At 44.9% G+C, this 26,480-nt stretch overlaps 1 protein-coding gene and 2 non-coding genes across 3 annotated transcripts; 1 reads left to right on the top strand and 2 right to left on the bottom strand.

The window, feature by feature from the left end:
• Positions 1–16,433: 16,433 nt before the first annotated feature.
• On the bottom strand, positions 16,434–17,081 carry LOC136528863 (probable histone H2A.5). Its single transcript, XM_066521864.1, has one exon. It carries the CDS (start codon positions 17,079–17,081, stop codon positions 16,665–16,667), a length of 417 nt encoding a protein of 138 aa, XP_066377961.1. The 3' UTR covers positions 16,434–16,664.
• A 2,318-nt stretch (positions 17,082–19,399) lies between these two features.
• Positions 19,400–19,538, top strand: LOC136530132 (small nucleolar RNA Z247). The gene has a single exon (XR_010777627.1). It is a non-coding gene; the product is annotated as a small nucleolar RNA Z247 (small nucleolar RNA).
• Positions 19,539–19,592: 54 nt separating this feature from the next.
• LOC136530134 (small nucleolar RNA Z247) lies at positions 19,593–19,731 on the bottom strand. Its single transcript, XR_010777629.1, has one exon. It is a non-coding gene; the product is annotated as a small nucleolar RNA Z247 (small nucleolar RNA).
• Between the last annotated feature and the right edge of the window lie 6,749 nt (positions 19,732–26,480).

A 26,480-nucleotide genomic window follows, 5' to 3' on the forward strand; every position in this document is an offset into this window, starting at 1 on the left:
CCCATGCAATTCTTGGTTGGTGGAGTAAAGCGGTGGTGGGTAGCCCGTCATTCTTCCAAACTACCTACAAACCCTGATGGGCAAGTGAATCTCGACCACGTGGAAGAAAATAAGTGGGACAGACACTCGCCGTAAGGTAGGTGGAACGTGTGGGTCTCAGGCCTCCACCTGTTATAAGAATAGAATAACTGTTAGTTACCTCAAATTTGTTATAAGAATGTTTACGTACAATGAAGGCACTCACACCTATCTACAGCTGGAGTAAGTAGTGCTGGGACAAGGGGCAGAAGACCGTAGTTGACAACACGAACACGCTCGAGGAAGCCGGCACGCCATATGTACGGCGCGTAACGCTCGTCCCACTGGTGCGCCCTGGTGTGCGTGTGGGGCCTCAAAGGAGGCAAGGGCACCTCTACGTCGGTGTCAATCAAGAAGTGTGCTCGGTGCAGATCGTCGTACTCCACTTCAAGAAGGGGGTACAATGGGTGCTGCGTGGGAGGGGCCATCCTGTTACAAATTGATAAACAAAGGGTTAGAGTATTCAAATTAACAATATTCAAATTAACATTACGTAGCGTTGCAAAATTTGAACTAATTGTTTGCAATGCAAACACAATATGAAAGCACATATATATATTCAAAGTAACATTAACAGACATATTAAACAACTTCACTAGGAAAATAAGCAACTTCTATGTATAGCTGTTCAGACACAAGACAACTAGAAGATGCCATAACTGCATTTGCTATATAGCTTTCCTTTCTTTTTCATTGCACCGTTGATTTAAAGTATATAATTTACACAATCTATAATTGAGGAGATGCCATAACTGCATTTGCTATATAGCTTTCCTTTCTTTCCTCTCGTGATAGCCCGTTTCCATCCACCAGAAGCGACGGCCTTTTCCCCACTCGCTCCCCATATTTAAGCATTTACGCCCAACTTGAAAAGACAAATTAAAGCCATGGCTTCGCGCTAGCGAGTAGGCTAAAAGCTTCTTTGCCAACTTTAGAATGAAAACAAATACAAATAATACAGAAAGCTATTCACGGCACCGCGCTCATGAGTATGCTAGGGGTTCTGTTACTAACTGCTATACGAAAACGGATGAATGTATCTATGGGCGGGTGAACGTATCTATGGATAATTTAGGAAAACAAAACCATGGTTTCGTGCCGCTGAGTATGCTAAAAGCTTCTTTGCTGACTTTAAAATAAAAATAGATACAAATAATATAGAAAGATAACCATAGCCCCACGATAATAATATATATACTAGAAGCTTCTTTGCCAACTCTAAAACGAAAGGTGATGAATATATTTTACAAAAGAAATTTAACAAACCATACACGCAGCATTCATTACACACGTGACTATCGATATCCCTAACAAATACCTATATGAATTTTACAAAAGCTAGCTGAATTTTATAAATACATATGTGCACTACCGGATTCAGGAGCTTTACCGAGTGCCAGGGCCACTCGGCGAAGCCACAAAAACACTCGGCAAACGGTTTGCCGAGTGTTACACTCGACAAACGACACTCGGTAAACTGGTTATCGGCAAACGCTAGTTTGCCGAGTGTTTTTTGTCGGACACTCGGCAAAGACTTTGTCGAGTGCCCAAAATACACTCGGCAAATATTTTTTTGAAAAATAAAAAAAAGCCATCACAAACATTTTTTCAAAAAAACCCACCACCGGCTGGTCTCCGCCGGCCGCCATCGGTCTCCTCGGTGGCGCCCTTCCCCTGCGTCTAGTCTCCACTCCCCGGCTTCACGGCCGCCGCCACGAGCCACGACCGGCCGCCACCACCACCACCACACCACCACCCGCCACGCCGGGGAAGAGAGGGAGAGGAGGGCGCGGCCGCGCTGGATCCACCACCGGGGAAGAGAGGGAGAGGATGGCATGGCCATCGGATCTAGGGAAGAGAGGGAGAGGAGGGGGCGGCCACGCCATTTCCACCACCGGGGAAGAGAGGGAGAGGAGGGGGAGGGGCACCGACGGTGGGAAGAGAGGGAGAGGAGGGGGTGGCCGCCGGATCCGGGGAAGAGAGGGAGAGGAGGGGGCGGCCGCGCCGTTTCCACCACCAGGGGAGAGAGGGAGAGGAGGGGGAGGGGCGCCGGCGGTGGGAAGAGAGGGAGAGGAGGGGGCGGCTGCGCTGGATCTGCCACCGGGGAAGAGAGAGGTGGGGGCGGCCACACTAGATCCACCGCTGGGGAAGAGAGAGGAGGGAGAGAATGGGGAGGGGCGCCGATGGTGGGAAGAGAGTGAGAGGAGGGGGTGGCCGCGCCGGATCCGCTGCCAGGAAAGAGAGAGGAGGGGGCGGCCACGCCAGATCCGCCGCTGGGGAAGAGAGAGGAGGGGGTGGCCACGCCGGATCCGCCGCTGGGGAAGACAGGGAGAGGAGGGGGAGGGGCGTCGGCGGTGGGAAGAGAGGGAGAGGAGGGGAGGGGGCTGGGTGCCGGGGAAGAAAAGGGAGGGGGCACTGGGGGCTGGGTATGTGCGGAGGAAGGAGAGTGGGGCGCTGGGTGTTGAAGATATTTTTTATTTGCCGAGTGTCCTAGATCTGGCACTTGGCAAAGTTTTTTTTATTTTTTTTCTTCTCATTTTTTTCAGAAAAAATATTTTATTACTTTGCCGAGTGTTCTAGATCTGAGCACTCAGCAAAGTTTTTTTTTCATTTTTTTTCTTCTCCTTTTCTGGAAAAAATATTTTATTTCTTTGCCGAGTGTTTTTTTTGACACTCGGCAAACCTCATCTCTGCCGAGTGTTTTTTTTACACTCGACAAACCCCTTATTTGCCGAGTGTTTTTTTTGCTGAGTGTTTTTATCGTAGTACTCGGCAAAGAACTTGTTCACCGAGTGCCCGGGGGAATACACTCGGCAAACATAAAAACACTCGACAAATTTAAGGATTCCAGTAGTGGTGCGTGGCTGACGGGCGCAGCGAACGGCCGGCGGCCGTGGCGCACCGGCGTTCATGGCGCGGTGGGCGGGCGATCAGTGGGGTGGGAGGTGTCGGTGCAGAACCCACGGGATACCCCACAAGGAAGGGAGAAGATCTAATCTAACTAGGATTTCTCTTCCTATAATCTTAGTAGTAGTATTATTCTGTGATCCTACTAGGAACCTCATTGTAAACCGACTAGGACTCTGGCCTCCTGACTATATAAAGGTGAGCGGAGTTCCTGGACAAAGGGAGACAACACTTCACAATCAATCCAACACAAAGGCTAACGCCGACTGGACGTAGGGCTATTACTCGATCAAGGTCGAGGGCCCGAACTAGGATAAATTGACTGTCTCTTGCATTTACCGTCGAGTTCTGCATACGCCAAAGCCCAAACAGACTGCCCCGGGTACCCCCGTGGCAGGCTATCGGTGGTGAAACATCGACAGCTAGCGTGCTAGGTAGGGGCTTTTGGTGAAACTACATCTGAGAGCTCGATGGACCTCGACAACATGATCTTCTCGACGGGATCAACCTTCATCTTTGGTTCATGGATCTGCAAGGCAGGCGACGATGGCAAGCTCCAAAACCGTCTCCTCGAAGATTCGGATCACCATGAAGACCTTTCTATTTTGGTGACTACGACAGATCAACTCACTGGAAGATTCGTGTGGCTCGTGATGTTCGATCCAACTCAGATTTTGTAGCTTTGCGCATCCGACTCAAACTTAGGCTCCGCATCCGAGAGAGAGTCTTACCCGAGTTCTTTCGAGAAACCGAGTTCTTTTCCGGCGGGGCTCCAGAACGCGGTCTCAGCCTATCAAGAATACAACTCGGAGTATTCTCAAAGTTCTCTCAAGAAGCCAAAACCCTTTCCGTTCAGACTCCACAATATGGCAAAATCTTATTAGGTATGGCCCGAAGGATCCCTCGATTTGGTGCTGGGAATGCCACTAAAAGGAGCTTAGGAAGGTCTCGTACTAACTATAACATCTCAAGACTGCATCATTCACTGGCCAGGTTCCATTCCTGAAGACAGCGGTACCCAACCAGTCGGCACGACGACTACAACAATTCTACCCTACCAAGAAGGAGACTCGATCTGCGACCTTGAAGCCTCTACTAAAATCATCAACAACTCCGACAGTGTGGAAACCAATACCAATAACAGAACAATTCACACACGAGAAGTATTCATGGTTCGCCATCCTTGATCACCTCTGATCCCCCCAGAAGCACCCGACATCAAATCATTGGACGAATCTGAGTACAACATATCACCCTTTATCCAGGGGCACAATGGCGAGACCGAGAGTCAGCGGCAAGCTAGAGAAAGAAGAAACAAATTGAAACAAGGACGCCAACGCTGTGCTAGGTAGCGCAAGGAAGCTTGGATTAAATATGAGTCAGACCTGGCTGAGCATGATAGAAGAAAATCAGAACAAGAAGTTGAAGAAAGATGCACGGTGAATACACCCTACAGTAGAATCCGAGAAGCACTAGAAGAACTCGGAGCGACATCACTTCCCAGTGAAAAACGGGAACAGCTCCGAGACCTCCTCCAGTCAGCAGCCCTAAGGACGCACGACGGAAGAACCCACTCAAGACTACCTGCTAGGTCAACATCTCATAGGAAGGAAGATCAAAACCAAAAGAAGTCCGCTTTCGAGAGACTTGGGCCAGGCGGAAGTCACAACAGAGAAAGTAGAAGGGACCATAGTCAAAATTACCGAATCGAACAACTAAGGAAGATCAGAAGCGAAGCACCTATTTAGACATCCCCATAGGACTACTCTCACCAAGACGATAGTTGGTAGGAAGGAGGTGCTGAATCGGAATACAAAGAAGGTGGAACACACAATAGATTCCCCTGTTTTGTAAACAGACTTGCTTCAATACGACTACCTCACAAGTTCAAGCCATCCAACCACTCTAAATATGATGGCAAGACCGAACCAAAGCAGTGGCTCAGAATTTACTCGTAGTCGATTAAACTAGCTGGAGGAGACGACAATATCAAGACCTTATTCTTTCCCATGGCACTAGAAACCATGCCCCTTCAATGGTTCGACAAATTAAATCCAGGGTCAATCAGAAATTGGGAAGACTTGCAAAGAGTTTTCTATGGAAATTTCGTGGGTATCATCACGCACCCCATCACCCACGCAGAATTAAAAGGACTCAAGCAGAAAGGAGGTGAAACTCTCAGAAATTACTATCGACAATTTGGCGAACTATGTGCTCAAGTACATGACATCACAGAGCGGGAAGTAATCGAAGCTTTCTCTCACGAAATTATGGCTAGGTGGCAATTTCAAGACTTCTGCAAAGAAAACTCGAGAAGCAATGAAGAATTCAGACGCACGGTGGAAAAGATAATTATTGCAGAGGAAAAGACACGAGAAAGGTTCTCGGATAAAAACAACCAAGACAACCCGAACAAGCGAAATCATCAAAACTTCAGGCATCAGGAAAGAAAACGTGGACCAGATAACACCGTGGCAATGACTGATAAATCAAGAAAGTTTTCCAAACCCAGAGGGTATGATGACATTGAAAACATGCGTTGTATTTTGCATCCTAAAGGAAATCACACCACTAGAAATTGCTACACATTCAACGAGCAATACACGAGAAAAGATAATAAGGTAAACACCAAAGAAGACAATCAGAAAAAAGATGAAGACAACCACGAAGACAAGGGATTCCAAAAATCCAGGGGGACAGTAGCAGTGATCTTCGCTAGGACCTCAAGTTCCAGAAGCAAACATCAAGAAAAGCTAGCTCTATGAACCATCATGGCAGCAGAACCGGCTACTCCAAGATATCTCAATTGGTCACAGTATCCAATCCAATTTTCAAGAGAAGACCAATGGACTAGCGTAGGAAACGTAGACCATTACCCACTCGTTCTAGATCCAACTATTGCTGGCATGACTGTCACTAAAGTACTAATCGATAGGGGAGCCGGACTCAACATCATCTTTTCAGAGACGCTAAGGAAGATGGGACTACAACTCGCTGGGATGATTACTCCAACGAGCACCCCTTTTATGGAATAGTACCCGGCAAGGCGCCTATGCCACTTGGACAAATCACTCTACCGGTTACTTTTGGCACTCCCTCAAACTACCAAATAGAGTTCATCAAATTTGAAGTTGTAGACTTCGATTCATCATATCATGCAATCCTCGGGCGCCCAGCACTAGCAAAATTTATGGCAATATCACATTACCCGTACCTATTGCTTAAGATGCCAGGGCCTAACGGTGTCCTTTCCCTTCGAAGTGATTTGAAGCGCGCTTTTGACTGCGATGTTCAGGCAATTCAATTGCAGCCAAGGCACAAGCCAACAATGGAAAAAAAGAAATAGCCACTATTGCCGCAGAAATGAGCCCAGAAGAACTAGAGATACCGGCTAAAAAGCCTAGCATCCTCGCACCACCAAAAGAAGCCGGCGTCAAGCAAATCGACCTGGGCACCGATGATCCCTCGAAAACGGCAACCATCAGCGCCCACCTCTCGGCAAAATAGGAACTCACGCTCACCAACTTTCTTCGGGACAACAAAGATATATTCGCTTGGAAGCCGGCCGACATGCCAGGTGTCCCAAGAGAGTTGGCTGAGCATAGAATCAATGTCAATGAAGGAGCAAAGCCTATGAAGCAACGGTTACGATGATTCTCACCCGACAAGAAGGCAGTAATTAAAAAGGAAATCACAAAGCTAATGGCAGCCGGATTCATTAGAGAAATCATTCATCCAGATTGGCTAGCAAATCCAGTTCTAGTACAAAAGAAGAACACGGACGAGTGGCGCATGTGCGTCAACTACACAGATCTCAACAAATACTGCCTGAAAGATCCATTTGGGCTACCACGCATCGACCACATAGTTGATTCGACAGCAGAATCTACCCTATTATCCTTTCTTGATTGCTATTCAGGATATCACCAGATTGCATTAAAAGAACAGGACCAGAGCAAGACATCTTTCATCACTCCGTTCGGCGCCTACTGCTACAAGACCATGTTGTTTGGACTCAAGAATGCTGGTGCCACATACCAAAGAGCTATCCAAACGTGCCTTGGTGATTAGATTGGTGAAAATGTAGAAGCATATGTGGATGACGTAGTAGTAAAAACAAAGAACCCGGACACACTAATTGAAGACTTAAGGCAAACCTTCGAAAACCTGAAGAGGTGGAGGTGGAAATTGAACCCAAGCAAGTGTGTATTCGGAGTTCCATCAGGACAACTACTAGGTTTCTTGGTCAGTCATCGTGGAATCGAAGCCAGTGCCAAGCAAATTCGAGCCATAACAGAGATGGGCCCTCCTTGAAGTGTCAAGGATGTGCAGAAACTAATAGGCTACATGGCGTCCCTCAATCACTTCATATCAAGACTCAGCGAAAAAGGGTTACCTTTCTTTAAACTACTAAAGAAGACAGACAAGTTCGAATGGATAGAAGAAGCCAACGAAGCTTTCAAAAGACTCAAGACGTACCTCACAACCTCACCCGTTCTCACACATCCAAAGAAATACGAAGACATGATGTTGTACATTGCGGTAACTTCTGCTGTGATCAGCACAGCGATAGCCGTAGAAAGAGAAGAAGAAGGGCGCATATATAAAGTACAACGACCCATATACTACATCAGCGAGGTACTATCAGAATCAAAAATCCGGTACCCGCATGTGCAAAAACTACTCTAAGCCCTCCTGATCACTTCACGCAAGCTTCGCCACTACTTTGAAAGCCACAAGATTACCGTGGTGATAGATTTCCCACTCAGAGACATCCTATACAATAAAGACGCAACAGGACGCACATCTAAGTGGGTAGTTGAACTTGGTGCTCTCAATATCGATTTCACCCCACGGAAGGCAAGTAAATCTCAAGCCCTTGCCGATTTTGTGGCTGAGTGGATAGAGATTCAACAACCCATGCCAGATACCATCCTTGACCATTAGAAGATGTACTTTGATGGATCGCTCAAACTAGGTGAAGCCAGTGCAGGCGTTCTCTTCATTTCTCCAAACAGAAAACAACTCAAGTATGTCCTTCAGATACTATGGCAAGCTACAAACAATGAAGCAGAATGCGAAGCCCTCATCCATGGACTACGAATAGCAATTACCCTCGGAATCAAGCGATTACTTGTATACGGCGATTCGGCAGTAGTCATCAACCAAGTCAACAAAGATTGGGACTGCACAAAAGAAAATATGGGCGCTTACTGCGCTGAGATATGAAAACTCAAAAAACATTTTCAAGGATTGGAAATTCTACATGTCCTGCGCGATTCTAATATTGCAGCAGATGTCCTCGCTAAGCTCGGATCGGACAGAGCAAAGGTCCCACCCGGCGTATTCATAGAGGAGTTATCAGCTCCCTCTATCAAACAACCCAGTGAGATAACCCCTGAACTCCCAGCAAAAGACACCCAAATCTTGGTAATCAACACCTCATGGACCTAGGTTTTCATCGATTATATCAAAGAGAATAAGTTGCCAGCAGATAAAGCAAAAGCTACCTGAGTTGTTCGTAGATGCAAGAACTATGTCCTAGTAGGGGACAAGCTGTACAGAAGAGCCGCATCCTCAGGAGTACTCCTAAAACGTGTCTCGTTTGAAGAAGGCAAAGAGATCTTAGTCGAAATACACTTAGGATGCTGTGGGAATCATGCCGCTTAAAGAACACTAGTCGGCAAAGCATTCCGCACTGGATTCTACTGGCCAACTGCTTTGAAAGACATAAAAGAACTCGTCAGAAAATGCAAATGTTGTCAAATGTTCGCAAGACAAGCTCATGTACCAGCTCACAATCTTATCTGCATCCCTCCCGCTTGGCCTTTCTCCTGCTGGGGGCTGGATCAAGTTGGACCTCTCAAGAAAGCAAAGGGCAGATTCGAGTACATCTTCGTAGCAATTGACAAGTTCACCAAGTGGATTGAATACAAACCACTCGCAAAATACAGCACAGCCAAAGCAGTAGAGTTCATCCAAGACATTATGCACCGCTTCGGCATGCCCAATCGAATCATCACAGATTTGGGTTCTCCCTTTATAGCTATAGAATTCTAGAGTTGGGCACAAGATTGTGGCTTTGGCATAGATTACGCATCGGTTGCACATCCAGAAGCCAACGAACAGGTAGAAAGGGCTAATGGACTCATACTGGTTGGATTAAAACCAAGATTATATGAAGAACTAGTGGACTATGGATCCAAGTGGATCGAAGAATTACCCAAAGTAGTATGGGGGCTACAAACTCAAATAAGTAGTATGGGGGCTACGAACTCAAATAAGCAGAGCCACCGGATACTCACCTTTTTTCCTAGTTTATGGATCAGAAGCCGTACTACCCGTCAACCTGATCTAGACGTCGCCAAGAATAGAACAGTATGACGAAGGAGAAGCAGAACACACCCAAAGATTAGAACTCGACAGTATAGAAGAAGTCAGAGTAAATGCTACCCTCCAATCAGCAAGATACCTCCAAGGTTTAAGACGCCACTACAACAAGAATACCCAGCCTCAATCACTCCAAATCGGAGATCTGGTACTAAGAAGAATACAAAAAACTGACGGACGCCATAAACTACTCAGTCCATGGGAAGGTCCTTTCATTGTCATAGAAGTCACCAGACCAGGCACGTACAAGTTGATAAATGAAGATGGAAAAGAAGTCAACAATACATGGCACATCAGCCAACTAAGAAGATTCTACGCGTGAAAAACAAATCAAGGAAGAATACACATACACGCCACAAGAGATCAACGTCATGATCAATAAAGATGGGGTTCCGTGACAATACGTGTATTACTATGGATTTCCCCCAGTTGTTTTCAATAACCATGTAAACGATCATGATCAATAAAGATGTTTCTCCTCGACAACAGATGTCTTATTACGAATCTTCCTGAGTTGTTTTCACTAAGCATACCGGCTGAGAGCAAAAGAGCTGAAAAGATGCTTGAGCCCGCCGATGAGGGTAGCTAATAAGCTAACACCCGATCCAAAAAGCAAAACGGCTGAAATCATGCCTGAGCATATCGACTGAGAGCAAAAGAGCTGAAAAGATGCTTGAGCTCACCGATGAGGGTAGCTAATAAGCTAACACCCGAACCAAAAAAGCAAAATGGCTGAAATCATGCCTGAGCATACCGGCTGAGCAAAAGAGCTGAAAAGATACTTGAGCCCACCGATGAGGGTAGCTAATAAGCTAACACCCGAACCAAAAAAGCAAAATGGCTAAAATCACGCCTGAGCATACCGGCTGAGAGCAAAAGAGCTGAAAAGATGCTTGAGCCCGCCGATTAGGGTAGCTAATAGGCTAACACCCGATCCAAAAAGCAAAACGGCTAAAATCATGCCTGAGCATACCGGCTAAGAGCAAAAGAGCTGAAAAGATGCTTGAGCCCGCCGATGAGGGTAGCTAATAGGCTAACACCTGATCCAAAAAGCAAAACGGCTGAAATCACGCCTAAGCATACCGGCTGAGAGCAAAAGAGCTAAAATGATGCTTGAGCCCGCCGATGAGGGTAGCTACTAAGCTAACACCCGAACCAATCCTAAGATGCTCCGAGTTGTTTACACGGCGCATATGAAATCCAGACAAGCACTCGACAAATCAAGAAAGTTTGTCAAGACAACGATCTACACAAACTGAGTTATTTACATGACGCATATGAAAGCCAGATAAGAACTCGACAAATCAAGAAAGTTTGTTAAGACAACGGTCTACAAAAATTGAGTTGTTTACTTGGTGCATATGGAAGCTAGACAAGCACTCGACAAATTAAGAAAGTTTGTTAAGACAACGATCTACACAAACCGAGTTGTTTACACGACGCATATGAAAGCCAAACAAGAACTCGACAAATCAAGAAAGTTCGTTAAGACAACGGTCTACAAAAACTGAGTTGTTTACTTGGTGCATATGAAAGCCAGACAAGAACTCGACAAATCAAGAAAGTTCATCAAGACAACGGTCTACAAAAACCGAGTTGTTTACTTGGTGCATATGGAAGCCAGACAAGCACTCGACAAATCAAGAAAGTTTGTCAAGACAACGATCTACAAAAACCGAGTTGTTTACACAACTCATATGGAAGCCAGACAAGTACTCGACAAATCAAGAGAGTTTGTTAAGATAAAGGTCTACAAATACCGAGTTGTTTACACAGCGCAGTCAAAAGCATGACAAACACTTGACTAAATCAAAGACATCCAAGCAAAGAAGACATCAACAAAAAATAAAGGATCTTCACATTAAAAAGAAGTATAATATCCTTATTACAGAAGCTGGAGTACTAAAGTCAAAATACATCAAGCATCACCATCACGAGAAGAAATATCAATATCAAGATTATCTACAATCCTACTAGCCAAATCTTCGACCTCAGGCTCCATCTTTTCAACAGCATCAAGATATTCTTAACTCTCGGCTTCCTCTGTAATCTTGGACAGGGGCATCTCCGGAGCAAGAACCCGGACCTGAGCAAGAACATTCCTGGTACATAGTCGGGCGCATCTCTTCACGAACTCCTATAAACGGGTCGGAACTTGGGGAATAAACTGAGCCCAAGATTGACCATCATCTGATCGAGTCCGGAGAAGATCGGCTACTGACCGAAATGACTTCCACAAAGCATTCTAGTTCTTAGTAGCCGTCGCCAACTTACCAGTCAAGACTTCAACTATTTTTTGGGCCTACACAAGATCCCTGTCAGCTCCTCGCCTAACCAACTTAGCAAGCGCGAGATCTTCTTCAGCACAAATAATTACCTCTTCAGTCCTGTTGTGACTATTGCGAGCGAGCGTCTTCATTTCCTCAATACCCTCCGAAAGCTTTTGCTTTTCAACTCAGAGAGCTAAAACCAGGCACCAAAAACAAGTCATCAGAAAGGAAAATTCGAATACAAGAGGAAACAAAAGAACCCGCAATACCATTGCACTCATTCTTCATGGCCTCCATAGCTGCATCCCTCTGCTTTCCTACCTCAACCACCTAAGCACGGAGATCTTTCTCCTCCTTTTGGTGCGTTTGATGCTCAGTCTCCATCTTGTCCCGACAGAGATCAAGCTCTGTTTTTAGGGCGCTAACCTCAGAAGACAACTTTTTCTCAGTTTCAGACGAGAAAAAGAAGCCGGTATGATCCCGAGAAAAAGACTGAGCAAAAAGAGAAAGAGAAAAAACAAGACATGAGAAAAGAAGAAAGATGAACATCCAAAGAAAGAACTTCAGAAAAGACTTACCTGGAGTTTTTCACCAAAAGAAGCCATGAAGGTTCCCTAGGCAGTGGTCAGCTCTGACACCCGATGAGTGGCATCGAATTATTGCACCACATCATCATCCAGACGCTGAACGCCACTAGGAAGAGGAGCAAAGGGAGAAGCTGGCTGAGGCAAAGAAGACAAGACTAGAGCCATACCTTGGGAAGCCCCAGCTACCTCCCCAAATGGCCCCGTCACCGCGGCCATGGTCACCTCCGGAGTAAGCAAATCAGGATCACCAGAGAACCCTGTCGCCCTCACAGCAACCTCGCCGATCGCACATTCTGAGTCTAGAGACTCAGAACATAGGGGCGCATCAGAAGATTGAAAAGAAGTCGACTGAGGGTTGAGGGAAGGCGAAGGCCTACAAAATGATAAAGAAAATCGACGATAAGAATATGAATCAGCGAAGAGGAAAAACAGAAGCAGAGAAACATAACCAGGATTCACTCACTTAGCTATCTTCTTCTTCATGAAACCCCCAAGACCAATAGAAGACCTTAGAGGGGGAACTATGGCAGCAAAAATATCACCACCACCTTGCAACTGGAGTGGCGTGGTCGGTACTAGAGCTCCAGAAGAACTCGAGGTCGACGACCGCTTACTGCAAGAGAACAAGGTCAAGGTCAGAACAAAAAGGAGTGTTCAACAGCGGAAAAATAGGAAAACAACTCATCGACGCGTAACAAGGACTGCATCATCATCCTCCTCTTCCTCACTCTCAAGCATGGCAACCACAGCGCCATCTGAAAAAGAAGAAAAGTACTCGGCCAGAGGCAAAAGCAAACAACAAAAAGACAAAACATATTAATATGCTCACCTAGAAGCATGCTACCTATAACTTGAGTACCTAGACGAGTACTCGATTGGCGAGGCTTCTTGGTGGAAGGCAAACCAGAAGAAGAACAATCCGCTCGCCCCCTTTTTCCACCACTGTGGGGAGCTCGAGGAACTGGACGAGGAACATACTCTTCATGGGTGCCAAGAACTACGGAAGAAACACCAGGAAACATTATGGTGGTTTGAAACTTACTGGTTAAAGATGCCCAAGCAAGATTCTCCCCAAGCTCCACAATGGCAGGGCAGTCATCAAGGGGGATCGGGTCAACGAAGTTACGCCCCAATTCCTATAAAAGAGTAAAACAACCAGACAAGAACTATTAAGCGAAAAGTAGGAGACAACAAAGGAAATACAAAAAGTACCAGAATAAGAAAAAACAACTCACAGCAGAAGGCAGGTTGTTAGCACAGTACTCGGGGACAGTATGCGGGACGACGCTCACTCCCTTCAACATCTTCTAGAGGCGCTCGAGCACCTCCTCACCGGTCAACTCAAGGGCAGGGACCATACGAGAAGGTCCTCCGCTCCAGAGTATTCAAAACCATAGTTTTCTCGCTCCTTCAGAGGCTGAACACGGCGGCGAAGAAAACTAGAGACGATACCAAAGCCAGTCAAGCCTTGCTGTTTCAGAGAACATATCCTCTCCAAAAATGGCTTGATCGCCTAGAGCTCATCCGCCGTCATGGGATTCTTCTCCCATCGGTCATTAACCACGGGACTAGAAGAAGAATGGACAACAAGGGGAGGGATCATATTAGCGGCATAAAACCAGTCGGCACGCCAATCCCTCATAGAATCAACCAAATCATAATCAAAGAATCTACCCTTACAACCCTGACAAAACTAAATCCCACAGCCACCAAGAACATGGGTGTCATCGCTGCGGGGTTGGGGCTTAAGACGGAAGAAGTAACGAAAAAGAGAAAGAGAAGGAGGAATTCCAAGAAAAGTTTCACAAAGATGAACAAAAACAGAGAGATGAAGGACAACATTGAGAGTAAGATGGTTCAGGCTAATCCCAAAATAATTAAGAAAGCGATGAAGAAAGGCGGAGGCAGGAAGGCAAAGACCATCACGGATAAAGGCGACAAAAAGAACAATCTCACCAGAGCCTAGGGTTGGAACACGATGTTGGCCTGGACCTCTCCACTCAGCAATCTCCTTGTCCTAGATCAGGCAATCACTGACCAGCTCGCACAACTGATCCTCAGTCATAGTCGGAGCCGACCAAACCTTCTGAGCAGCCCTCATGGCCATGAATTCTTGATTTTCGATCACAGAAAGTGATGCCTCCTCGTCTACAAAGGATGCCTAGGACTTGCTCGCGGACTTCTTCCTACCCATATACTAGCGAAGGCAATAAGGCACTAAGGAACGACGACGGTCAGGTGGCGGCGCTCAGATGACGGCGATAATGGCGATGGCGGAGTAAGAACTAGGGTTTTAAGGCAAAAGCAGGGAAGTAAAGAAAAAGAAGAAAGAAGGCCTTTAAATAGTTTTTTACGGCCCATTAGGCCCATTTTGATACGGCATGAGAACACAACGGTTCATTTCCCAACACAACTGACAAAGCTGAAATGACGAGCGGCACACTTCTACACAACGGTATAGTTCAACGGGCAGATTTCAGACTTGTCCATCCAGCACCAAGGCAGAGTTAACATATCGCTACAAAAAAAACTCATCAACAACGAAGCAACAAAGCGTTGCCTCACAAGGAACATAAGAACTCGGTTCCTGTAGAAAGAACTTGGAAATCTCGCAAACAACCAGGACATCAGCAGAAAAAGGAATGACAACCCAGAAGACAAGATTCGTTCCATTATAAATGGCTTCAAAAAATACAAGATTACACATCTTACAAGACCCAACGAACTTGGTACTACGATGAACAAGGTAGCAAAAAGGAACCCGGATACAACTAGGCTCTGGAACGACTACGTGTTCCAAATGGCTACTCGGTAGAACAAACCGCACTCGGCTACACTATTTTCTTCAAAGGACGGACACAGTACATCCGAGGCGGAAGTTAGCAGCACGGCGGGACAACATGGAACAGGGAAGCCCAGCAGGCATCTATCTACCCAAGTCCGATGTGATAACGGATTATGTGTTGATCTGCACCGGACAGTCGCAGAACAGGCAAGGGGGATCCGCCCAGAATATTGGATGAAGGAACGTATCCCACATCATAAGACTTCCTCCAACTACCATTACGTACCTCCTGGTACAATACCGCTGCGAGATTAGTCTACCTCTAATCTCTATCACAAGACTCCCTCCAGCTACGACAAGATATACAAGAACTACAAGATACGCCCGGGGCTGCTCTACTTCAGAAACTACCATATTCATGACTACGAAGATTTCAAGACCACGCAGCAAAATGCCTGATGAATCAAAATAGCACACTAGGAGGGTATTTATAGACCAAAGGAGCGGTGCACATGGACCGGGAGCACCAACGGAACAAATCTAACAAAGGACAAAGTAAAAAGACAAAGTAAAAAGACAGGATTCAGTAAAAGATGACTCAGGCGTGAAGGAACAGTACTCGAGGACGAGTATATTCGAAAGGATATACCAACACTATACAACTCTGCATTTACACTCAACCACCACCGTACAACTACATCTGACAACAGCAGACTACCGGAGAATATGCCAAGACCCTGCACCCGAGTTCTTTCAGAACAAAAGAACCCGGATACATGCTCGGGGGCTGCAACAGAAAAGATTTTTAGTTTTTTGAACAACTCAGATTCAAGATCCTCCAACTTTTTGTTCCAAATAGCAAGAGGCTCGGGGGCTACACTCAGTGAGTGCACTTTTTTCTTCGAAAAAGCGCACGTCACCAAGAAGACTTCTTCAAGACAAACCACTTCGAGGACTCACGACAAAAAGAACCCGGACCGAGCTATATCCGAGTTCTTTTTGATAAAGAACCCGGGTGTATGCTCGGAAGCCTTTCGACGAAGAATCAGAGCAATTTCAAGACAAGACCCTCCAGCTCCTTGTTCCAAATAGCAAGAGGCTCAGGGGCTACACCTAGACGGATATAATTTTTCTTCAAAAAAGCGCATAACACTCAAAGATCCCAAGAAGCGCTACATGGTTTCACTCAAGAAAGTACTCGGACGACGCTTGTTCCTGCTCGGCAAGACCTGAAGGAACAAGATGAGGTTTTCTGAGCTCAACCATGAAGTGCTCGGGGGCTTGTCGGTGCAGAACCCACGGGATACCCCACAAGGAAGGGATAATCTAACTAGGATTTCTCTCCCTGTAATCTTAGTAGTAGTATTATTCTGTGATCAGTTATTCTGAATAGATCTTACATTCAGCAATGAACTACCGTATCACCATTTACCAAACATAAATACAGTACTACCATATATCAGGGTCTGGGTTAGAAACATTTTGACTTCAAAACAATCATTCTGCTACGTTTTGCCTCATTCCAGATATGAATTACCATGTCTATTTACTGATTCCACATAATCATCAACTTCAACAAACTGACGAATTGCAAAATCAGAACGAGAAACAGAACTTGGTGAACATAAGTATGCAACGAGCTCTGATTTATGAAGATCTTCTCGATGAAAATGAACATACCATAAGCACCGGGTTGATGTTGGGGAGGACGCCGCCGTGCGCGATGGTGACGCCGGCCAGCAGCTTCCCGAGCTCCTCGTCGTTGCGGATGGCCAGGAGCACGTGGCGCGGGATGATGCGCGTCTTCTTGTTGTCCCTAGCCACGTTCCCGGCCAGCTCCAGCACCTCGGCGGCGAGGTACTCCAGCACGGCGGCGAGGTAGACGGGGGCGCCGGTGCCCACGCGCTGCACGTACCGGCCCTTCTTGAGGTACCGCCCGATCCGGCTGATGGGGAACTGCAGCCCAGCCTTGACGGATCGCGACACTGACTTCTTCCTGGGGCCGCCCGCCTTGCGCCTGGCCGCCCCTTTCTTCGCCTTGCTGCCGGCTCCGCTGGCGTCCATGGCTGCTCGCTGCTGCTGCGATTTGGGGGGCCTGGGCGCGAGAACTTGAGTTGTGGGAATTGCGACGCCATCGCGGGGAACTGTAAGCGACGCCGACGCGAGTAGCGAGGCGTGAGGCGCCACCGCCGATGTTAATTTCCTGGCTGCGACTCCCGCGAGTCGTCAACGGCCTTAAAAACGGGAAATTCCCGCGGGAGTTTTCCCGATCAAATACGGGATCCGCTAATTTGGTCGGAAAATCACTCTAACCGATTTTGATCCTGAATTCGCCGAATTTTCCCGGATTTCTTCCCGAATCCATTTTTTCCCGAGAAAATGATATCTGGTCGGGAATTCCGGTGTTCGGTGTCGGTCGGTACGGGAATTTCCCGTTCCCGCTTTCATCCCTATGTACGTGTCAGGCACGGGCTGCACGCTAGAGTTGCTCGGTGCTGACATGGACAGATCCTCCTCAGAAGTTCCAGCACCTGAGAAATCTCCTGATTGCTGCATAATATCGTCAGAAGCAACAGGCATAATATCTCTGTTATCTAAAATTTGCGGCAAGTAAATTGGAACATTAGTTAAGTGGTCATCTAAGTGTCCATCCCCAGGATCATTACGCAATGAAGAGGGTAACAAAAGAATCTCAGAATGGAGACGTGCTCCAGCATTAGGGTGTAGATCTTTGAAAGGGAACTTTTCTTCGTCAAAGACAACATCCCTTAAAATATAAACTCGGCTGGTAGAAATATCAAGGCACTTTATACCCTTTATGAAGATTGTTGAATCCAAGGAAAACACAGCGTTGTGAGTGAAACTCTAGTTTTCTAGAATTATAAGGTCGAAGATTAGGCCAGCATGCACAGTCAAAGACCCGAAAAGATGTATAGTCAGGCTGCTGGTCATAAAGACGATGAAGAGGAGTGGAAAAACGTACAACCTTGCTAGGAGTTCTGTTGATGAGAAAGGTTGAGGCAAGAAAAGCCTCGTCCCAAAATTTTAGAGGCATATAAGCATTAGCGAGGAGAGATAGGCCTACTTCGACTATATGGCGATGTTTGCGCTCTACCGAACCGTTTTGTTGATGTGCATGAGGGCAAGAAACATGATGAGAAATACCAATCTTGGTAAAAAAAGAACTTAGCTTCTCATATTCACCACCCCAGTCTGTTTGCACAGCTAGAATTTTTTTATCAAATTGCCTTTCTACAAGCTGTTGAAATTCATGAAATTTTTGAAACACCTCGGATTTATATTTAAGTAGATAAATCCAAGTAAATTTTCTATAATCATCAATGAAGCTGACATAAATTTTTTTCGACCAACGGAATCAGGAGCAGGACGCCAAACATCAGAAAAAATAGGTTGCAACGGGCTGGAAGAAATATTGGTCGACTTTGGATATGGAAGTTGATGGCTCTTGGCCTTTTGACAAGCATCACAAACAGACTACTTATTTGATTCACTAGAACAAGGCAAATTGTTTTGACTAATGACATGTTGAGTAATAGAATATGACGGATGGCCTAAACGACTATACCACCTGGACTGCGACACTTTATTGACTCCAAAAGCATGTTTCTCGGCATCAATGGAAGATGATGAAGGGGATATAGCCCACGTTTACATCTGCCTTGAAGAAGGGTTTTCTTCGTGTCCTGATCCTTGACAAGAAAGAAATCAGGATGAAATTACATAAAGGCATGATTGTCGGTAGTGAAACGATGAACGGAAACTAAATTTTTCTTGGCCTTTGGAACATGAAGAATATTATTTAAGTGAAGATTGCGATAAGGGGTGTGAACAATAGAATGACCAACATGACTAATGTCCATACCTGTACCGCTGGTTGTATGAATCTGATCACCTCCTGTATATATGTTATGAGTTGTTAGTTTCTCCAACTCGCCTGTGATATGATCTGTGGCCCCTGTATCTGCATACCAATTTGTATCCACAGTATATGATGATGTAGCAGCATTAACAAGTCTTGGATCGGGCGTGTAACTTTCATCATAAAGGCTTATCATTATTACCAGAGGATGTGTTGTTGCCGTGGCCACGTCCGCGTCCATGACCTCCATTGTTGCTTCGTCCATCACCACGCCCTTGGTACGCGCCATGTCCACGTCCACCAGGGGCGGACCCAGGTCGCGACATGCACCTATGCTGCACAACTATGGAAGGCACTGGAGGACATGTATGCCTCCCAGACGCGTGCTCGGATTGTCAATACCCGGATTGCGTTAGCCACGACTCAGAAAGGCAACATGACGATTGCTGAGTATGTGGGAAAGATGAAGGCACTTGGCGACGAGATGGCTTCTGCCGGCAAACCGATTGATGATGACGAGCTTGTGGAGTATATACTCACAGGTCTTGACATGGAGTATAGCTCGATTGTGTCTGCAGTTCTTGCTCGAGTCAAACCGATCTCGGTCAACGAGCTGTACGCGCAACTGCTCAGTTTTGAGCAGCGCGTGGATTTCTGGCAAGGAGGGTCAAACTCCTCGGCGAAATCCACGCGCTGCTCAAAACTGAGCAGTTACGCGTACAGCTCGTTGACTGAGATTAGTTCGACCTGAGCAAGAACTGCAGACACAATCGAGCTATACTCCATGTCAAGACCTGTGAGTATATACCCCACAAGCTCTTCATCATCAATCAGTTTGCCCACAAAAGCCATCTCGTCGCCGAGTGCCTTCATCTTTACAAGTGTGCGATATTCATCTTCCATAGCATCCCTCTAGTTCGTATTACCCAAGGCTTCTTCTAGACTCTGAGGTTCACCAGTGCTAGTAAAATAGCCATACCTGATGGTGCCGTCTGTTCTAATTTTTGGTTGCCGAATACGTCGTTGTAGTCTTGTAACAGGCCTATTTTGCATTGAAATAGAGGTAGCTGAAGACTTGTTGATCTTGTATCAACCACTGCACATGCGCAGGATTAGGGACTTTCTTCTTCTCCTTCTCGTCGTCGATCTCAGCGGCCGGAGCTTGGATCAAGCCGTCGATGTACCCAATCAATTGGGCACCACGAATCGTAGGAAGCACTTGAATCTTCCATAGCGGATAGTTTGTCTTAGTGAGCCGTTCAGTCACAGGATGTCCGATGGCATTTACGGCGAGATTGCTCGAAGAGCTCGCCATGGCTTCGGTGTGGATGGGATCGCTCGCTCTCTCTGTTTTTTTAGAGGGGAGGCTCTGGTACCATGTGAGAAGACCATGATGGAAGCGTCGCACCATTCCCGTGCACGCCTACATGTTAATATATAGAGCAGGAAACACCCCTGCCGTGGTTTACAAGATTCACCGTGATTTGCTTAACCGGTTAGGAAAGCTAGATCCTATTTACATGGAAACTATAGAATACAATCACAACAACATATCTTTAACTGGTACAAGTCTATCACGGCGAATATAACTTGCTTGTTTACATATACGATAACATGTTACAACATGAAGCGAGTTAAAAGAGGATCAGAACTAATATATGAGTAGACACGTCATGAATCGGTCATGGGTGCCTAGCTCACCCTCGCTAAGGAAAACGCATCCACACTTTCTACAAGTGCTCTGACATCTGGAGTGCTTGGTAGAGTTGTGGCTACTTAATTTATCTTTTTCTATTTCATTGACATTAGTACCAGCCGATTTCATAAAACAAAACCAACAAATGATTTTGTCATCATCGGTCACTTTGCTCATGGCTAGCTTGTAGGCGTCGTGCAGTTCATCATACAAGGCTAAAGGCTCTACTGTGCAAGAAGGAATTATAGGGAACTAGGCTGATTCAACTGGTGCAACATTTGCGTAGGATATTACTCAACTTATAAAACTATGGCTTTCGAAGACGAAGGTGGGTATAGTGATCATGAAAATTGTTCTGTCCTTCTCCTGTTCTTCGAAAAATGTAATCAATCACACTTTTGAAGCCTGCGGCAAAGTTGTTGTGACCAAACTAAACCAAAATAAGACACTAAACACATATGCAATTTTGACCACCTGCTCCAACCTCAAAGCTATTTGTATCTTGAACTGTGGGAAATTTAAATTTTTCCAAAGAGAAAAAATTCACCAGCGGCCGTCAAAGTTGTCCAGAGTTGTCATCTAGGTCTCCAAAGTTTCAAAATGCATTTTTAGCTCCCTGAAGTTGTAACGGATCCCATCTGTGACCCAACGGGCATTTAGTTGACCCACTTTCCTACGTGGCATGGATCTAACAGACGACCTACGTATCAGTAGCAAGGCTCCAGCTTAGGAAAAACACATCTTTTTCATACGACCTCGGATAGAGATGACTTTTATACAAAATTTGAAGCTCTAGATGAGATCTACAACGTTCTAGCTTTGAGTTTTTTCATTTGAGATCGTTAAGATTGTAAAAAATTATTATAAAGTTTCAGCAGAGTATTTATCACGTACTAGGACTTATCATATTAGAAAAATTATATATTTCTTGTATGGTGTCGGATAAAGATACTTTGTGTACGGAAGTTGTAGCTCTCGATGAGATCTACAAATTCCTAGTTTTCAGTTTTGTGATTTGAGATCGTTAAGATGCTCAAAAGGTAACATAAAGTTTGAGTAACATATTAATCACGTAACAAGGCTGGTTGTGTTAGAAAAATCATATCTTTCTTGTATGGTGTTAGATAATGATACTTTGTATACGAAAATTGTAGCTCTCGTTAAGATCTAAGAATTCCTTGATTTTGGTCATTTGGGGTCGTTAAGATGCTCAAAAATATTTGAGCAGCAAATCAAACGCGTTTTTATCATTTTTTAAAAAAAATATCTAAAGGACTTCAAATGAAAAACAACAGAAATGACTCCAACCGCATTTCAAGAACCAAATCTTTGGTTTCTAACGGAAACCAGACCCTCTGGTTTCGAAAATACGATTTCCAATTTTGGCAGAGTTCAAGAAAATGCAAAACTAGATTTGTTGACCTCCAAAACTCGTTAAAAATGTTATCATAACTTTTAAAATACATGATGGTCTTCTTAAACAAGCTAAGACAATGACAACTGACCTCACAACTCGAAACTAGCCGGCCAGGCTAGAGACCAAACAAACAAACACACCACATGCTAGAACTGAGGACCAAAGCTCAATCCACTTGGGCCAACAAGCTAACACCTTATGGGTTGAGGCCGCGAAAGGCACATTTCACAACTTTTGCTAAAAAAACTAAAGTTGTATTATTTAATGAAACTAAGCAGCAGTCCAACACATCCTCATAGTTCCAAACGATGTACCACCTGTAGATAAGAGACAAACTAAAACGTGTTACTGCATGAAGCGATTTAAAAGATAGGATCAGAACTGTTACATGAGTCGACACGTCACACATACCTATGTGTGCATGAATCGGTCATGGGTGCCTAGCTCGCCCTCGCTAAGGAAAACACATCCACACTTTCTACAAGTGCTCTGGCATCTGGAGTGCTTCGTAGAGTTGTGGCTACTTAATTTATATTTTTCTATTTCATTGACATTAGTACCAGCCGATTTCATAAAACAAAACTGTGGGGGTATGGCCCCCAAGACATGGGTCGCACCATCAGAGATGGCCCAGCCCACAAGATCAAGGTGTGCATGGCGCTGCTCGGCGTGCACCGCAAGCTATTGTATAGTACCAAATAGGATACTTACCTTGTAACCCTACCTCCTCCAGAGTATATAAGAAGAGGTAGGGGTCCCCTAGCGGACAAGATACATCAGGATCTATCTACTACATCTCAATACAATACACCAAAGACACGGGACATAGGGTATTACGTCGATCAGACGGCCCGAACCTGTCTAAATCGCTGTCTCTGCGCCTTGTGTCACCATCTGGTTCCTGATTACGCGCATCCCCACCGACAAATCTACCATCGTCGGATGCCCCTCGGTGGACTGCCGACGATATTCTGTCGACAGTTGGCGCGCCAGGTGGGGTGTGCGCTTGATCCATGGCGAGCTAGATGGACCTCAAATCAACAGCGCGTTCTCGTCGTCAATCTCGTGGAGATCCATGCCGGTCTACGACGACGATTCATCGCTGGCTACACCAACCCCCGCGACAGCAGATACGATCTCGGAACCACCTCCGAGGTCGTCTTCACCAACAACTCACCGCCCGCCAGGTGCTCGCCGTCAACGCCGACCAGATAGCGTCATATGTCGCCGATCAGACTTTCTGTCTAAAGCTAAGTCACGCTTTAATATTTTCCTAAATATTCTATAATCTCCATATATCGCCATAAAGTTTTTCTGAACTATTTTCTCCATGTTTACTCTCCAAACGATTTTTCGAACCCCCGAACAGTCGCGTTGATGCTCGAACGCCTCCAGAGATGGCCCTGTCTCCGGCTCCTCCCTACACGTGCTACGGGCTCCGCGCTCTACGTTATGGGTGGTCGGCAGCGGCTCCTTGGTCACGCCTGTTCCTCCTACACGTGCACTGGCATCTGGAGTGCTTCGTAGAGTTGTGGCTACTTAATTTATATTTTTCTATTTCATTGACATTAGTACCAGCCGATTTCATAAAACAAAACCAACAAGTGATTTTGTCATCATCGGTCACTTTGCTCATGGCTAGCTTGTAAGTGTCGTGCAGTTCATCATACATGGCTAAGGGCTCTACTGTGCAAGAAGGAATTATAGGGATAGACTGACTCAACTAGTGCAACATTTGCGTAGGATATTACTCAACTTATAAGCTATGGCTTTTGAAGACGAGGGTGGGTATGGTGATCATGAAAATTGTTCTGTCCTTCTCCTGTTCTTGGAAAAATGATAATCACACTTTTGAAGCCTGCGGCAAAGTTGTTGTGACTAAACTAAACAAAAAAGACACTAAACACATATGTCATTTCGACCACCTGCTCCAATCTCAAGGCTATTTGTGTCTTGAATTGTGGAAAATTTTAGTTTCTCTAAAGAGAAAAAATTCACCAACGGCCGTCAAAGTTGTCCAGAGTTGTCATCTAGGTCTCCAAAGTTTCAAAACGCATTTTGGCTCCCTGAGGTTGTGACGGGTCTCATCCAGGACCCAACGGGCATTTAGTTGACCCACTTTCCTACTTGTCATGGATCTAACAGATGGGACCCACATGTCAGCAGCAAGGCTCCACCTTAGGAAAAACGCATCTTTTTCATACGACCTCAGACGGAGATGACTTTTATACAAAATTTGCAGCTATAGATGAGATCTACAACTTTTTAGCTTTGAGTTTTTTTATTAGAGATCGTTTAGATGCTCAAAAATTATTATAAAGTTTCAGCAGAGTACTTATTGTGTACTAGGACTTATCGTATTAGAAAAATCTTATATTTCTTGTATGGTGTCGGAAAAAGATACTTTGTGTACGGAAGTTGTAGCTAACACTGAGATCTAGAAATTCCTAGTTTTCAGTTTTGACATTCGAGATCGTTAAGATGCTCAAAAGATAATATAAAATTTGGGCAACATATTAATCGCGTACCAAGGCTTGTCATGTTAGAAAAGTCATATCTTTCTTGTGTGGTGTCGGATAATGATACTTTGTATATGAAAATTGTAGCTCTCATTAAGATATAAGAATTGCTTTATTTGATTTTGGTCATTTGAGGTCGTTAAGATGCTCAAAAAATGTTTGAGCAGCAAATCAAATGTGTTTTTATATCAATTTTTTTAAAATGTATCTCAGCAACTTCAAATGAAAAACAACAAAAATGACTCCAGCCGCATTCAAAGAACCAAATCTTTGGTTTCTAACGGAAACCAGGCCCTATGGTTTCGAAAATATGATTTTCCAGTTTTGGCAGAGTTCAAGAAAATGCAAAACTAGATCTATTGACCTCCAAAACTCATTAAAAATATTACCATAACTTGTAAAATACATGATGGTCTTCTTAAAGAAGCTAAGACAATGACAACTGACCTCACAACACGAAACTAGCCGGCCAGGCTAGAGACCAAACAAACAGACACACCACATGCTAGAACTGAGGACCGAAGCTCAATCCGCTTAGGCCAACTAGCTAACACCCTATGGGTTGAGGCCGTGAAAGACACATTTCACATATTTTTCTAAAAAAACTAAAGCTGTAAAACTAGAGTGGTGATTATTTAATGCAACTAAGCAGCAGTCCAACACTTCCTCGTAGTTCCAAACGATGTACCACCTGTAGATAAGAGACAAAATAAAATGTGTTACTGCCGTGAAGCGATTTAAAAGATAGGATCAGAACGGTTACATGAGTCGACACATCACACATACCTATGTGTGCATGAATCGGTCATGGGTGCCTAGCTCGCCCTCGCTAAGGAAAACACATCCACACTTTCTACAAGTGCTCTGGCATCTGGAGTGCTCTGTAGAGTTGTGGCTACTTAATTTATATTTTTCTATTTCATTGACATTAGTACCAGCTGATTTCATAAAACAAAACCAACAAATGATTTTGTCATCATCGGTCACTTTGCTCATGGCTAGCATGTAGGCGCCGTACAGTTCATCATACATGGCTAAGGGCTCTACTGTGCAAGAAGGAATTATAGGGATAGACTGACTCAACTAGTGCAACATTTGCATAGGATATTACTCAACTTATTAGCTATGGCTTTCGAAGACGAGGGTGGGTATGGTGATCATGAAAATTGTTCTGTCCTTCTCCTGTTCTTGGATAAATGATAATCACACTTTTGAAGCCTGCGGCAAAGTTGTTGTGACTAAACTAAACCAAAAAAAAGACACTAAACACATATGTCATTTTTACCACCTGCTCCAATCTCAAGGCTATTTGTGTCTTGAATTGTGGAAAATTTTAGTTTCTCTAAAGAGAAAAAAATTCACCAACGACCGTCAAAGTTGTCCGGAGTTGTCATCTAGGTCTCCAAAGTTTCAAAATGCATTTTGGCTCCCGGGGGTTGTGACGGGTCTCATCCAGGACCCATGGGCATTTAGTTGACCCACTTTCCTACTTGTCATGGATCTAACAGATGGGACCCACATGCTAGCAGCAAGGCTCCACCTTAGGAAAAACACACCTTTTTCATACGACCTCGGACGGAGATGGCTTTTATACAAAATTTGCAGCTATAGATGAGATCTACAACTTTCTAGCTTTGAGTTTTTTCATTAGAGATCGTTTAGATGCTCAAAAATTATTATAAAGTTTCAGCAGAGTACTTATCGTGTACTAGGACTTATCGTATTAGAAAAATCATATATTTCTTGTATGGTGTCGGATAAAGATACTTTGTGTATGGAAGTTGTAGCTAACACTGAGATCTAGAAATTCCTAGTTTTCTGTTTTGTCATTCGAGATCGTTAAGATGCTCAAAAGATAATATAAAATTTGGGCAACATATTAATCGCGTACCAAGGCTTGTCGTGTTAGAAAAGTCATATCTTTCTTGTGTGGTGTCAGACAATGATATTT

The sequence above is a fragment of the Miscanthus floridulus genome, chromosome 19 (genome assembly GCF_019320115.1).
Source record: "Miscanthus floridulus cultivar M001 chromosome 19, ASM1932011v1, whole genome shotgun sequence".
NCBI classification, from domain to species: domain Eukaryota; kingdom Viridiplantae; phylum Streptophyta; class Magnoliopsida; order Poales; family Poaceae; genus Miscanthus; species Miscanthus floridulus.